Source organism: Watersipora subatra, chromosome 3 (assembly GCF_963576615.1).
Source record: "Watersipora subatra chromosome 3, tzWatSuba1.1, whole genome shotgun sequence".
NCBI lineage: Eukaryota > Metazoa > Bryozoa > Gymnolaemata > Cheilostomatida > Watersiporidae > Watersipora > Watersipora subatra.
Window position 1 is genome coordinate 13,483,688 of NC_088710.1, and position 16,836 is coordinate 13,500,523.

At 34.7% G+C, this 16,836-nt stretch overlaps 1 protein-coding gene across 2 annotated transcripts; it reads right to left on the minus strand.

The window, feature by feature from the left end:
* Window positions 1-484: 484 nt before the first annotated feature.
* On the minus strand, window positions 485-16,653 carry LOC137391002 (methyltransferase-like protein 25B). 2 transcript variants are annotated; one of them, XM_068077329.1, is made up of 11 exons: window positions 16,508-16,653; window positions 14,298-14,437; window positions 13,017-13,197; window positions 11,087-11,247; window positions 10,854-10,888; window positions 9,616-9,894; window positions 8,133-8,268; window positions 4,868-5,001; window positions 4,094-4,226; window positions 1,248-1,438; window positions 485-675 (listed from the first exon to the last, which is right to left on the minus strand). In XM_068077329.1, the coding sequence occupies exons 1-11, from the start codon at window positions 16,613-16,615 to the stop codon at window positions 593-595; spliced, it is 1,581 nt and encodes a 526-aa protein (XP_067933430.1). In that variant the 5' UTR covers window positions 16,616-16,653; the 3' UTR covers window positions 485-592. The 2 variants fall into 2 exon arrangements, with proteins under 2 accessions (XP_067933430.1, XP_067933429.1); XM_068077328.1 differs by having other exon boundaries at window positions 9,358-9,894.
* Between the last annotated feature and the right edge of the window lie 183 nt (window positions 16,654-16,836).

The following is a 16,836-nucleotide window of genomic DNA, read 5'->3' on the forward strand; positions in this document are numbered from 1 at the left end:
GGTGAAAACAACTCCTAAATGGCCCTATTATCAAAAACTTACTCTAAGTTATGACCGTTTTAGGGACAAGGGCTTGTTATTGCTGCTTGCTTGTGACCCATTGGACGTCTATCGTATTTTTTTATGTAATAGAGATAAAATAATGCTTAGACTAAGCTGATCGGGAATATGGCATACTAGTTTATCCTACCTAGCTTATGGTAAAGGAAGTTATTTTTTTCACTTGGCACAGGAGTTTTGAGTTAATTGTATTATGTAAGTAAGTTATGCGAGTTAAAGGCATTTATGTAATTTAATCTATGTTTGTAGAGGCTCTATTTTTAAGCAGCAGTCAAAAACTATTTTATGATAAGTATACAAATTACTTAAAACACTAGAACAAGTTGAACAACGGTGTCATGCTTTGTAAATATTAAGTGCATTAAATAGGATACAAGGCAGAAAGGTATACAAAAAAGACATATATTATGCAATATATAATAAATAAAGAACAACAACATAGGTTTGTACAAAACAACTGTTTACATTCTGTTGAGCAAGCAAAGTAGCATTAAAAAATGGACTAGGCATTTAAAAGCGTTCTATCAGTTTCTTAATTGTCTTTAACAGCTACAAGTGCCATGTTCCTCGGGGATATTAAAGGATCAAAGAGTGGAATTAGCTGACTGGAGAAACCTATAAAATAAATAGAATATAAATAGATCTAATTCGCATCGCAAAAGCCATACGAAGTCCATGACTACAATTTGGTGTTACGACTGGATAAATTGATATTACCAAAAAGGCAGAACATGGATTTCTCTTAGGTTTTTTCAGTAGGTTGAGTGATAATCATAATTCTTCTCAACTCTACTGCATTATGTTTAGCCAGTTACTGCTCATGCTAATGCACATTTAACTCATTTAGTTTAACTCTGTATTTCTGGTATGAAGGTAGACCATAACAGGCCTAAAAGGTGCAGCCCACCCTTCAAGAAAAGGTTTTGTAGTTTGACATTATTTAGAATTAAGCACGAGCATATGCCTACCTATATTATTGAGAATAACAGAATACAGCCGACAAGATTAGGCTAACTATCAATCCAAGAATACTGCCATGTTACCAATCAATATTGCATCTATTCATCCAATTCCCCAGAATCCATGTGAGACACGAGTATAAGACAAACTAGAACAGGTGCTGGAACTGCCTGTTTCATGAACATATGTTAGATATTAAATAGATTGTTGATCGTATCCCCTCTCACCTTGTTCCCATAAGAAAAGCATTCTATCGAGCAGTATGTACGCCTCCACAAGAGGAGCTAAGGCTAGTCTAACTGTGTAGGCTCCAACCACTGCCTTCCAATGAGACTCAATCAACTTTTCACACTCAGCTATCTCATTTTCAGTCACATCATAGTCCAGACCAAGTCGTTTGAACGCCCTCTCTGCATACCTGATGAAATCATAAGTGAAATCATAAGACTCTTCCCTAATAGTGCAAATAGGTACGAGTTTAATATATCCATCCCAAAACATAATGAGAATCATTTCAACGCGGCAACTGGGGGAAACACTCAAACATCAATAGCTTGAAAATCGAAGTAAAACATCAGTTGCAACAATAAATAAGGAAAGTTACCTTTTAATACAACCATTCAACTCGTTTTGTATATAATCTGTCTAAGTGTGTGCAGATGGCACAGTCAAAGTATACAACCTGTCTAAGTGTGTACAGATAGTACAATCATAGTATATAACCTGTCTAATTATGTACAGACAGTACAGTCATAGTATATAATCTGTCTAATTATGTACAGACAGTACAATCATAGTATATAACCTGTCTAATTATGTGCAGACAGTACAGTCATAGTATATAACTTGTTTAATTATGTACAGACAATACAGTCATAGTAGATAACCTGTCTAATTATGTACAGACATTACAGTCATAGTATACAGCCTGTCTAATTATGTACAGACAGTACAGTCATAGTATACAAACTGTCAAGTATGTACAAATAGTACAGTCATAATATATAACCTGTCAAGTATGTACAGATAGTACAGTCATAGTATAGGGGAGAAGTGGGTAATGTGGACAGCTGGGTAATGTGGACAGCTGGGTAATGTGGACAGCTGGGTAATGTGGACAGGTAAATTATTAGTTAAAGTTTATAACCAATTCCACTTGTTTCATATTATAAAACATTTCCTTTTCATGTTAGAAGAAGCCACATGCTCATTTGTAAGTCTCTATCCATCATACATCAATCTGTAAGCATTTTAATATTTATCATACAAATTGTAATTTTTAATTGAATTTTACTACCTGGGTTATGTAGTGGAAATGTTGTTGGAACTTTTGGGGCAATATGTACACAAACAAAGCATATTGTGCTGGTTATCTCTATTGATTGTCAAAAGGCAACTCCTTTGACTGAGGTTTATCAAAATTTGTAATAATAATATATAAGACGGGGTAATGTGGACATGTCCACATTACCCCGTCTTATATATTATTACCATAAAGGTAATGTAGACATGTCCACATTAACTTTATGTCATGTCCAAATTACCCTGTGCTGCAAGGCATATGATATAAACTGCTTAATTTGCTGGTTTCAATGTTAAGTCTAAATTGTTACTACTGCTACTAGGCTTACTAGTAAATTTACTAATATACCTACATGTAAATTTCTCAGTCCAACAATTATTTGTCAATAACTACGAATGCAAAAGTGAATGTTGTTTTGCACCATCTATTAATTGTGATTAGTAGACATGAATTTTTTTAAATGTTGTATTTAGAAAATGAATGTTAAATTAACTGCCTTAAATTTTAAATAGAACTATTGCCTCTGAAGAGTTGGAAGTAGGCTTTTACCGGCACAGAAGTGTAAAGTTTTTCAAACCAGACCTACCAGATTGTAAATGTGTGAGCCACAGTGAACTCGAATTAGTTTTACCTAAACCCCTGTCACAGGGAAAAACAGAAAGAACCAGAAGTGGATTCATATCTGGTTTTAAGCCATCATCATTCAATTTAAGATAAACATAATTTGTTATACCAACAACACTAAAAGACAATCTGAGTTATTACCATGACTTAGTAGAATTATTATCTTATATTGTCAGATTTGAATTATTCCTGTACAGTTTACGTTAAATTGAATATAACCAAATGCATATATTACTTGTAGTTATTTAAATATCTGAGAAACTTTTACTTTTAATGACAAAAAATGACATGTTCACATTACCCAGTGCACCTGTCCACATTACCCACTGATGGTGGGTAATGTGGACAATTTTTTGGTTTATGATATGGTGGATTCTGGAAAAAATATTGCTTGTATTACAAAACATGCAATGAAGAAAAGAGAGCCAACAAACTCTGCAAGCTAAAGATATAATTTAGAGTATTCTAAAGTGAATAGAATAGCGGTAACTGTAACGGAAAGAAAAACTGTCCACATTACCCGCTTCTCCCCTACATCATGCCTAATTATGTACAGACAGTACAGTCATAGTCTATAACATGTATAATTATGTACAGACAGTACAGTCACAGTATATAACCTGTCTAATTATGTACAGATAGTACAGTCATAGTTCGGTTTCTTTGCCACCAATTTTTTGGTGTCAACTATTGGGCTCCAAATTATTTTACCTGAACAGTCTGGCATCTGACAATTGGGCAAAGATTATTATTACAATTGGCCGACTACACTCATTACCCATTGCCAAAATCACTTCTAAAATTCTTTAGTTTGAATTTTAAGTTTACCAATTTGTTTTCCCGTCGGTATATATGTAAGAAAAAATATTGAGAAAAATGCATGGCAATAATTATAATATATAATATTTATAACAAATATAATAATATGTATTTTTCATTCTACACCTAAGTGATTCCTTTATTTTGACGCAAAGCTGCATGAGGCCAAAAGCGCTAGCGTCAAAAAAATAAAAGCCAAAACATTGGAGCCAAAACATCAGGACCAAAATGATGGCGCCAAAAGGCTCTAAGCCATGACTAATTTTATCTTATTGTTACATTTATAGCCTTAATTGACTTGAATCTACAGACTGTCATCAAACTTACTCTCTAAAAGAAAGCTGCTCAGAATTCCTAATCTTAAGTCTTCTGAATTGAATCTCTTCCTTGCGTTTTCTGCGGTAGATGAGCATTTGCAGGGTCGCTCGTATCACGTGCCGGCGTAAACTCGACTCGGAGTCTACCAGAGAAAACAAATCACTTGAGTAATAAATGAGAAAATTACAAAAACGGTCAAAAAATAACCTAAAAATATCATATTTCCCACGATGATTTTAGAACAACAATTGAAAAAAATTAGCAACAACAAAAAAAGTTATTTGTCGAAGTCAGCAAAAACTTACTCATGTGACACTCAATTGTTTAGGATACAGAGAATTTACAATTATTATCATTATTAATACTCTTAATAATTATTAAGAATATTAATAATAATATTTATTATTAATATTAATAACATTAAGTCTTTATTATTCTTAATAATTCTATTTTACCTTTTAACTTTTCCTGCAGCATAATTACTGGAAAATAAGCTTTCAAATATGCATAGGAGTTATGTTCCCTTTGTTGAAACCTCCATGTCATTGTTTTCTAACCAAAAGCAGAGCAAACATTTGCAGAATACCCGCATTAGAATGTAAACACTTCAACACTATAATTGTAATATAACATTTTTTAGCATGTAAATTTAAATGAATGTACAACACACTATTGGCAGCATCAACTTTGTGTAGTCTACAGTACAAGTCTTTCCTTTAATTTGTTGAAAAATTTGTGGCTCGCTATCAGAATAACGCAAGACAATCAGAATGTAATAGTTACTTAGCAATCGCTGCCGATATTGAGTGAGAGAATGGCATCCCATTTCCAGAGCTTCATATGTGCAGACGTTTCTATGATTAGCCAATGAGCTGATATATTCACTCAAAGGAAAGCCAGTTGGTGAACCATTTGCTCTACAACCAATATACTCTAGTGAATACGAGGAGACACACCATTATGACAAGTATACAGCGAGCCTTACCTCATAGTTCATGTCGTGTGACAGTTGTAATTATAGTACAGATTGCTATGACTTGCATATGTGTAAACTTGATAGGCGTAATAACAACGAAGATTTAGTTCAGCTCTGTACACTTACACTTCATTTCTGCAAGGAACTCCACTTACAAAAGGCATTTATAGAACAAATCGAAGAGATGAACTGCCTGCTACTAAAAAACTATTCTGTTTAGATGGTATATCAAAAAGCTTGTCTAAACAATGAGCTTCTTTCTATAAAGTTCATCACGAAGCTCACTCATTCATCGATAAGCTTTTATGCAATCGACTAACCAGCTACGTATTTGATCTACAGGTAATGTTGAAATAGGTTCCAAACTATTGTAGTCAATATTTTACATCGCCAATATAGCCATAATACAGATCTCATGAGCACCAGCAATCATTGTAAAAAAACTCAATTACAATTTCATTTAAGCCTTCAATTAATTAGAAATTGAAAGAAAAACATCAAGTTAGGAAAACTGTCTAATTCAGGGGTTTGCAACCTTTATCACTCAAAGAGCCATTTGGACCCGTTTTCCGTAGGAAAGAACGCAGTGGGAGCCCTTTCGATATTTTAAATTAAAAAATACATAAATACTACATGTAACTTTTTTGTTTAGCAAACGCTTTTACGCCATGTTTACTACATAAAACGAAAAGGTGTGGCGTGTATGTATAATGATTTAACTGCTGAAAAAAATTACACTTTTTCAAAGAACAATAAGATAGTTAATAATAACTTGATCGTAACGTGAAAATATTACAATGTTTATAAGGTTACTTTCAAGAAAAGTTGCAACTTCATGCTTAATTCAGTCCTTCTTTCAACAAAACGCTGAACTTAAATTCCAACTGCAGCAAATGTCATTCATGCAGCAATTTTTGGTCAAATTAGCCTCAGTTCCGAAATGGCCTTTTTTTTCTCATCACCCTCTGGATATTTTTTTAGCAAAGGCTGCATGTTTATTCTGAAAGTGTCTTGTGACATTTGTCTTTTTGTTTGCAAATTTCTCATTACATATTAAGCAAACTGGTGAACTGGTTCACCAGTTTGCCAACGTTTCCTACGTGAGCAAATGAATCAGACTATGTAGGATTAAATGTTCTATTTTCCTTAGTCACTTTTTTTTCCTTAGTATTCACCATAGTTTGCCTACCTGGGGTAAAACAATCAAGACGTGTCGGGCCGGCTGGTGTAATTTTGGCGACTTTATTGGCGCATTGTTTGATTTATCACCATAACTACAATTTTTTAAATTATATTACAAAATCTAGTGATAAAACTTATATATTTTTATGAATTACTCAGCATATGGTAAAAAAAAGAAAAAGAATCCAAAATCAGAGGGAGCCGCAGCAAGGGGATGAAAGAGCCGCATGCGGCTCCGGAGCTGCGGGTTGCTGACCCTTGGTCTAATTGCAAAATAAAAAACAATGAATTCTGAAGAATTTTTAAATTCCAAGCAGGAATAACTTCCGCTCTTGTTGATTTATGGTAAAACCCAATGTAGAAATAAATCCCTGCATTTGCCTATTGATGAGTTTTAATGCTGCTGACAACACAAGCATTTACTGCTGCCTGTGCAAACTTTTATACAGTGAAGAAATGAGAAAATAATGTTTTTATACTTTTACCACAGATAAAAAATGGGAGACTGATTGGTTTGTGCAATATTTGAGTGCTAGATATAAACATAACAATAAATGGAGCAGTAACGATGGTAACAATCCTCATCATCCTTGACCTTCGCTACTGCTGGGTGCAGCTAAAGCGTGAAAAATACAAAACTATTCCATGAGGAAACTGCTTCATATTAAAATTAAGTTGTTTGATCCATAAATCAATTTTGCTAAATGTACACAGTCTGCCCCTGTTCAATTTCAACTGGTTAACTTGTTGCACTGGAGACTAACTTGTCAGGAATAGCAGAAGACTTAATATACAAATAGAGTTGAGCCAACCAGAGGAATATATATCAGAGGAATATATATGAGGCAGGCAGTAAATGGGCTGTTAATGAGTGACCATGCCATGTGTTGACTGATTGCGTGTCAACATAATGACAGAGTGGACCTCACATGTGATGGACTGCGGAAAGGAATAATTACAGGTGTAACATAAGCATCATCGGGACAAGATCTCTAGACATAGTTTCTAGGAAACTATAATAATTACAGTGATTACAGCGATTACAGCATAATTGTGACATATACATATCCAGCTACTACTACGGCAAGAGCTACTACTAAAGTAGGGGGTTACCATTCTAAATGTACAGATATAACAATAAGCAAGCATGGAGCTACTACTAAAGTAGGGGGTTACCATTCTAAATGTACAGATATAACAATAAGCAAGCATGGAGCTACTACTAAAGTAGGGGGTTACCATTCTAAATGTACAGATATAACAATAAGCAAGCATAGAGCTACTACTAAAGTAGGGGGTTACCATTCTAAATGTACAGATATAACAATAAGCAAGCATAGAGCTACTACTAAAGTAGGGGGACATAACTCTAAAGGGGAAAACATAATAGACAAGCAGAAAGTTAAACCATAACTGTCATGTACCACTTTTATCGTATTTACTAGGTAAATCAGACACGCTGATTCCGATTTTTTACTCAAAATAAAGATTGGTCCACTAACTTTCAGAGTAATGAAGGTTTTTTTACAGCGTTTTAATATCAATCGAAATATGTGACATATGCTAGCTTTTTAGGAACCAAAATTGGGGATGTTTAGCCCGATTTAGAAAGATAAAGATGGGTGTCTTAAAACCCATTATCATCTAAATTCAGCCTTCAAAATAATCTCAGTCTTTTATGAAAGGTAGATAAACTATTTAAAATTGCTCTTGCTCATAGCTTGTTACAGGATGTTTAATAGGCTGAACGCCGAGACAAATGAGCTCAATGAAAATTTACCATTTCAGATGTCTCAACATAAGAAACGGATAACAAAAACCTAGCCAAAGTAGAGATACAATTTAAAATGTAAAGCCATAACAATAAACAATCAAATGACAGTAACTTACTGGGTGGAGAGCTTCATGTAGCAGCAGCCAATAGAGGAGACAACTCTAGCACATGGCAACTTGGTGAAGACTCTAACCATTGTGCTGGCAAGGTCACCGCAGGTGTGTAATCCACTCAAACATACTTTTTCACTACCTGCACAGACATAAACTACTTGAACTTCTGACAACTTGCTTAGCTTCAACAGGAACTCGTCGAACCCAAATGATCACCAATAGCATTCTGATGATTGCACCAGTTTTACGTCAATTAATGTAACTAACAACATCCAGGAAACCCAATAAAAGTAGCCTGTGATTTTTAAAGCCTGTAAACCTATCGTAAAACAACTTCAAATCTTATTGCAGTAGCACAGCTAAATAGCACAAGTAAATTGTTTCCATTTACAGTAAATATGCCTATTATGAATTACATCTCGTCACTTCAACAAAAACCTTCAAAATATCAAAAACTATAGAGACATTTCTAAAACAATATTCATCAAAGACATGAAACCAAGTATTACGCAATCCCTCTTATGTCTGTTCATTATAGATTATGGTTCCTCATAGAAAATAGAGTTGAAGTCAGCAATATAATAATAACAGTAGGAAAGAGAAAGGACCAAACTACAACTTAGCTCATAGTCTGAATGCTAAAAGGTCTCGATAATACAGAAAAATATTCTCATACTACTTACCTCCTACACCGAGTTCACCATTATGCATTTTTAAAAACTTATCCAACTTAACTGGTTAGTTAATTTCGACACGACTGACTTTCAATGCAAAACCTAAAACTTCAATTACATTTTATATCTAGACTTAACTGCCTGTCTAAGTTCATGTTCAACTTAATTGCAAGAATTTTCATGGTTAGTGTCCTCATTTTTTATATGACAATTACAGGGTCTCAACACATTTCAACTTACGTGATTTCAACTAGTAATTATTTTGAAAATATCATTGCCTGCTACTTTAACAATCTTTCACCTACTATCCATTCTTTTAGCAGAGAAAGGCATTGTAAACACTATTTGTCAGTCTATTTATATGTATTCGGTTTTATTGGCTAACTGTTGCCCTTTTTTATTTTTTTGTTTTACTATTGTTGTATGGTATAATTTGAAAAACATTATTTGAAATGAAATTATTGTCAATAAAGTAATATATATATATATATAACTTTTAACAAAATATTTGTAAGAAATGAACTGCAATCTCTGATAGCGAGAAGTAAACTTACTATTGCTAGGTGACTTGGTGTGAGTGTTGTTAGTTTGTGTACCAGAAGGATCCTGAGAGCCCGAGTTAGACGGCATTGCAGGACAGACAGAAGCAGAGCTAGCAGGTGCAGAGGTGGAGCTAAGACTAGAGAAGTGTTGATTAGCGACAGGAGTATAGCGAGTAAGAGCTTTCTTATAAGTAAGGCTTAAGCTAGCGTCTACAGCCGGGAGCTCCTTGGCCCACGGCAAGTCAAACCACTCCAGCTGCGCCTCAGTACCGTGGACATCAGCGTTGGTTGGCAGGCTGATGAGATGAGCCATTCTTTCAGAGAGGTGTGAGAGTTTGTCTGCAGCTGTGACAACTCTTTGGTTTGTATCATCGGTGGCAGCGTATGATTGCTCGGCATCACTGACAGCAGGATGGGATTGACTTACGGTTTCTCCAGTTGAGGACAAATGACTGTTATTTTCGCTAAGCAAGTGGATGAATTCTTCACTGGTTATGTTAGAGTCAATGTAATGTGATATGTGGTTAGGCTGAACAGGTACGTCATTGGCTACCTGCACAAACAGTTATTAATGTTTAACATGGCTGGTTTGGCTAACACAAACAGCCAAGTGATGACAACTCCAATTTAGTACATACATTAGGCACCTGCTAATAATACTGTAGCTATGATTTTATTTTCTATTAATTTAAAACCTTACATAAGTTTACTGCTTAGTACAACTTCTAGCAACAATTTTGAACGGAATATCCATAGGCCCAAACTGGTGATGAGAGTAGAGCTTGCAATCTAAGAGCTAAGGCTAGCATTGTCAAGATAAAGCATATCAAGGATCTCCGGGTATTCATTAAGTACTAATAAAATTTTGGATAAAACTTTATGAGGCAGCTAAAAAAGTGGGGCACAGTTGTACTGAGTAAACAAGCTGATTCACCAGACAAAGTGAAAAGCCATGTAGTGGCAATGAACATATTTTTTTAACCCACAAACAATACAGAATCGAAGAAAACAGGGAAGCAAACATGTTATGGCCAGATAAGAGCTCAGAGACAGCATCCTGCCAGAAAATCTCTCTACTTGGCTTCGTTCCAAGCTAGTATTCCCTTCCATAAAACATGAAATGATGCGGTTATTGCAGTGAATGCCAGTTAAGTACTGGCAACGCACGCAATACCAGTGCATAACTGTCTTCTCTGATCCTTACAAAAACAAATAGTAGCCATCTAGTTCATATCATAGAAATCCTAAAGGAAATTTTGACTCAACATAAAGTGAAGAGACAACTCCTATTGCTGCGTGTAAAGTGATTACATATTTGAACAAACTCTTTCTGCCTTTCATTAAGTCATGATCAGTGAGCAGCACAAACCATGAAGTGAGCTAATATAGGTAAAGTTACTAGGAAACATCATCTCATTGTCAACACACTGAGTGGGTGAATAGAAACTGGATAGCACAAAAATGCATATACCGTATGTGTACATGTACGTGTACGCATAGCAATAAACCTACCTTTTGTTTGCTCATTAATGTTTCCGTCCTCCTGCAAACATAAAAACGCTGGCTTTATGACAAAGAAAAAATCGAAAGAAGAAAGGAAGTAGCTGTGCAAGTAGTAAACACCATAGCGAGACAGGAAATTGTAAAGGCAAACAGAATAATCAATATTTATTATGTATGCTGAATGCGGTCTATTGTAGTATATAGTCTAGGAATTTCTTTTCTTCTTTAAATAGCTCACCTATCGAGTCTCTGAGCCTTTGGTGAGTGGGAGTCGGAGGCTTCTATAGTTGTAACTTTTAAATGTTTGTTAAATGTCAGGAGACGAGAGAGGTGTCCGAGACCGGCCCCGATGTCCACCACATGTTCACAGCCATTTTCTTTGCAGAGAGATGAGAGCACCTAGACCAACCATAAATGACTACTGAAAGTAGCGCCGTCTGAACTGTTTAAGACAGGTTTATCTTACTTCAGTTGAATATACAATGAAATAAATATATTTGAACCGCTTCCACTTTGTTTAACCTACTCTATGAACATGGACATACCACATCATTTTGTATTGAATAATAATATTGGCATGTTTTAGCATCACAAGTTGGCACGTGCGATCCAACCTCTACTCGCAATCACCTTCACATATGTATTTACTAACATAGGATATACAATTTTAGCAAAGATGGACTCTAGATGAGAGTGATTACCAAAACACGATGTTGAAAGTTGCTGAAAACATTGCAGGATAGTACACATATAAAAGCTGGTGAAATCTACCGTATATTAATAAAGCCCACTTTATCATTGTTTGTGTCTGTTAGTCCACGTGAGCCCTATACGTTTCCACATTTTTTTGTTTGGTTGGATTCAAATTTCACACACATATGCTCTGTGCGTTTTTCCAGTTTGACAGTTTATTGACGAAGTATAAAAACTGGAAATATATGGTATAAAACCTCATTATAATTTGGCACATTTTACTCATACAATTCACATCACATGTCTTTAAAAAACCTTCTTTATCTATATTAATAGACCTAAATTCTACTTTCTCTATGTGTCTGTCTGTTAGTCCGTGGGGCCACTATGCATTTTCACATTTTTGGTCAATTACATCCAAACTTCCTACACATACCTATGATGCATGCCTTCACCCAGGTCACTAAAATATTTGATTTGAAGACTCCCTTTGGTACCTGAGAACCAGCCATTTAAACATCCACCTGCAGGCTATCTACACTTCTGTTCGCATGTCTCTAAGGCAGAGTAGCAGTAACCACCTGTTTTTAGTTACAATTTTTCAATAATATTAGTTTTTAAGTAGTTTTATATAATTCATTGACTTTAATGTTATCTGTAATTACCTGCAGTGTTGATTTATGAGTTATAAGTTTTTGGGCTGTAAAAGAAATTAGTGCACACTTGTGAAAATAATTTTTTGTGGCATTCGAAGATTTAAAAATGATCCTGGTAGAAATTAGCCTCATAGACAAAGGTTCAACTGTATCACCTTTTAGCAATTTTATTCTAATGCATGACTACGAGCTGCAGAACACCACTGTATAAATACTTTACAGCTTAAATACAATAGGAAGTTTCAGTGTTGCAATTTATGCTTATGCTAGCGGAATGTCCGGCATTGCACGAGTATTAAAAAGGGCTTATAAGCAGTGATAGCAATACCACACTTATAAACTCATTTTATAAACGATGTCACTTGCCATTAGCCTGGCACATTGCCAATGGCTAGCTTAAGTAAGTTAGTTATCTGCGGTTCTTATTAATACATATCATGACGTTGCGCCGTGACGGAGAGCGGTAGCGTATTTCGCTCGCCTGGCGACATATATCGCCCAATGAATCCATCAATCTTGCCTAGCTAAATTGGTAAGGCATTTGCCTAGTGAATGGAAGATTCTGAGATCAAATCTTCTGTGATACGGATTCTTCATTCCAAGATTTTAATAGCTGTAGCTGGACATACCAAAGTATACAAGTATACACAGACAAACTTTGAGATATATATATATATATAGTATACTTAGCTACTTGGTAGCTAGGGGGCACTCGTACCCCAACCCTGACTGAAGGTTAAACTAGTAGGCAGGCTGAATGAAACTACACATCGCTAAACAATTATACAGTGCAGCATGTACTGTGCAAGCGAAACACACCTCAGCTAAAATGTCTACTTCATGGCGTTTCTTAGCTTTAACGCAGACTCTGAAATACTTCTCAAGTGAAGTACCAAATACAGAGTTTCCTTCATCCCTCTCAGGAACTCGCTGATCTAGGGAAAGGTGCTGGCAGAGTGACTTGAAAGCCAACAGTGATAGAGGCCTCGCATGAAAACTCCTGAAACAGTTTAGCCATGTACAGTTTCTACTCAAATATAATCATCTATTATGCTTTAATATCTCTATAAATCGATATGCTATTGAGAAATTGTTCCCTATTGAGATTATGTAAATGTTGCAATGAATATGCGGATTTGCCAGTCAACCAACAATAGTGCAAGTTCAATCCTTGAACACTGATGTCTTTAGCATGTATATATGAATATGAATGAATACAGTTCAACCTCAGCTGTCAAACAACCCCAAATCTCAAACAAATCCAAGTTTGAACAAAAGGCACCAGACTTGGTTGCTGCAGATATCAAAAACTATTTTGAAACTCAAGCTCTCCTGACTAACAAAATACTGATGGCATTTTGCGTTTTTGGCAAGTGTATTATTTTATTTTTATGCTATATTAAAATAAAACACTTATTTATTTTATGCACAATCTATGAAAATGAGGTGGGTTTGTGTTGCTACAGATAAAGCAAGACATTCCACAGACAAGCTTAATAGAGTCTTTATGGGAAATTCGGTATACTTCATATATTACCTACTCTCTTAATAGCATAAAACGGCATAAAATAATGCAAAAATTATTTTAAAATTCATTTTCTAATCATAGAATATATTAAAGTTAAGTACATTATTTGTAATGGAAACATTTTTCAAAATAGACAAATCGTTTTCGGAGCAGTTTCTTAGCAAATTTAGCATTGTCTATGAATAAAATCCTAAGAAATAAACTAATATTTATAGAACTTACAGTAAAACAATATATTTTTTCCACTGCAGGAATAGATACACTTTTAACAAAGTAATGATCTTCAAAGATCGTGAATTTACAAAATACATACTAGACACCCGCAACCATTCTACAACAATCTACAGGCAGTCAATATATCAGGCGCTAAAGAGAAAAAACCCTAGAAGTTAGTAACATCAGCAAGTTATTACGCATGACACTACCTGAAACCTTAGTCATAGTCAAATAACATTCACTGTAAATGGAGTAACAGATATTTGATACGGTTTCATACACACTGGAACCAATCAATGCTCAAATATTCTGAGTCTACAATGAACTTTAAAATGAAGCCATTCTATTAAACCCACTTCTGTGGCTGCCGTAGTTCAGATTCCTGAGAGCTCCAATCTGGCAGTAGAGATGCAAGATCATCCAATGTACAGTCCTTCAGTAAAAACTTACTAAATGCTTTTGGAAACTTGTTTTCAAGGCCCATCGTGAAGTAATCCTAACAAATGTAACAGTAACTTTAGCACCACTAAAATTAGATTTGTTTTATCAAACTGCAGTGAATATAATAAACTTTTAAACAATTAAACAAAAAATGATAAATACAGTCAAATCTGTTATTAGGATTTGCATTAAATACACAAGTTTGCAACACTCGGAATAAATTTCTATCAAATAAATAACTGCGCAGCAGAAATAATTCCAACACACAAAATTTAAAGTTTTTCACTTTTTCATAAGTGAAAATAAAGAAGGCAAAAATTTAAATTAAACTTAAAAACATATAAATTATGAAAAACATATAAGATGAGTTAATTTAAACTTTACCTAAACTAAGTTAGCGTAATAAAACTGTGTATCTACCACCATCATTTCCAAACACACTTGGCACAGAGCCAACACTTTGATTCACATAAGTGAAAATGAAAACTTTTTAGTGATTATTATTTGAAACGCTTCACTTATTATATTTTGATAGCTTTTTATATTGAATCTTTAATGCTATGCGTAACTACATACTCGCTACATTTGTTATGGTGTTGTTTCATGTGTTTGAGCTGTAAAATTAATTGAATGAATCAGTGTATTATTAATTATTATAATAAATTTGTTCCACTCTTTTTTAATGTTTTTTCAACATATTGTTTTTTACTCATTTTCAGATTACTCATTCCCAGCAGGTCAGCGCAAGTTATATGAGATTGTAGACATTACTCAGTTTCCATACAGATAAACCATGTGATCCTTTACAGGGTTGCTTGGAAATAGGAAAAGAACGGTTTAGTTATGAAATATATCATCGGTTTTTAATGATTATGATAGACAATACATGGTTGTATTTCCATCATAGCATCCCAAACTATCATACTCACAAGTTAAACTTCTAGATTTTATGGTTGTGTTATTTTGACATATTTTCATATAGCAAATATCTGCGAACCAAAGTTTATGTAATACTGTAAAATAAGTTTTCGCACATGAAGGAGGTTTTACAATGACATAATGAAATGATTATAAAGAGGCTTGGCTGCATTATAAAGATGACACCAATGTCACAAACGTTTTGGACAGCCGTTCTTATTTTTTTTGTGTCTACAACTACTAGCAACCAGTATAGAGTTAATGGAACACAGCCAACTTTCTTTACAAGCAATAATCACTACTTACACAGTAGGTCTCTCTTATATTGATTAGTGATCAATAAAATAATCGCAGAGTGATTGCCAATAGGAATAGGTATGGTTCGACGTACTAATTCTGAAAACCTTATAGCATATTCTTTGATTATTACACTTTGAAGCATGTTCACGGCAGTATACATGGTACACTGCCATGAACATGGTAGTATTTATGACAGTTTTTATAAGGTATAAAACATATATTACAACTTATAAAAAGTTAAAAACTATATATGGCTAGTTATGAAACCTATACTATATATATATATATTACATAAAACCCTCATCCAATGAATGATTGGATCCAGGCGTAACAGTATTATTATTACATGTATATGTCAAGTTTAGTTTGTTGCCTGAAATTATTTCGCGCCATGACAATGGGTTTTTTAACATTAGGTCGGATTCTTTGTAAGCCCAGCATTATCTAGGTAAAAAAAGCATTGATGTGTGCAAAACAAGTTCTGCATTCTCAAGGTCCTCGGTAGATGGTGCATGCGTCAACTCACAGTTGCTAACTGGCTGCTTACTTTTTTACTCTATGTGCATATCAAACTTTATATTAATTTGCAGAGTCACTTGAATACTTGACATAATTCAAAAGTTGAATGATCTCACGATTGTATGGTTAATGACGCTATCTGATACGTTTTTGTCGTTTGAATGCAATAGTTGTGCATGCAGAGACACCGAAGTGCATTTTTACATAAATGCCCATTCACAAAGGCAATAAATATTCCAACCAATTGCACTTATTTAACTATATGGCATATTATGCAAAGCGGGCTATGGTTATATTCTAGGCAGATGGTTAGTAAGGCCTACACCCAGCATTCACACTTCAACACAAATATATCAGCCCTGGGCTGAAACAAATCACAGCTACTAACCGTAGTATAAGAGTTAATAAGCCAACTATATGAGCTTAAAAACGTATCAATTGTTTTTAAACGACGCTTTATCTCAACAACATGAGAATACGTTTTAGCTTCAGTCATTTTCGTAACTGTAAATGTGCACCTGGAGCAAAGCCAGACCAAAGCAATTACCAAGAGATACAGAACGAAGAAAAGTGGATTAGCTGTCAGAGCTGCTTTGTACCCATCAATACGCCAAATTCGCCCTTTGCTTCGCCCAAACGTCACGGAATCTACAATATAATGTACCTAGTTGTATGTACGCTAAACGTGAGAGCGGACGATCACCAAGTTGGTCACTT

Coding starts and splice junctions, on each gene's coding strand:
- LOC137391002 (XM_068077328.1), bottom strand. CDS start 16,615: ATGACTGAAGCTAAAACGTATTCTCATGTTGTTGAGATAAAGCGTCGT. Junction 14,438..16,507: donor TTATTAACTCTTATACTACG/GTTAGTAGCTGT, acceptor TACATTTGTTAG/GATTACTTCACGATGGGCCT. Junction 8,269..9,357: donor CACCAAGTCACCTAGCAATA/GTAAGTTTACTT, acceptor ATGTCTGTGCAG/GTAGTGAAAAAGTATGTTTG.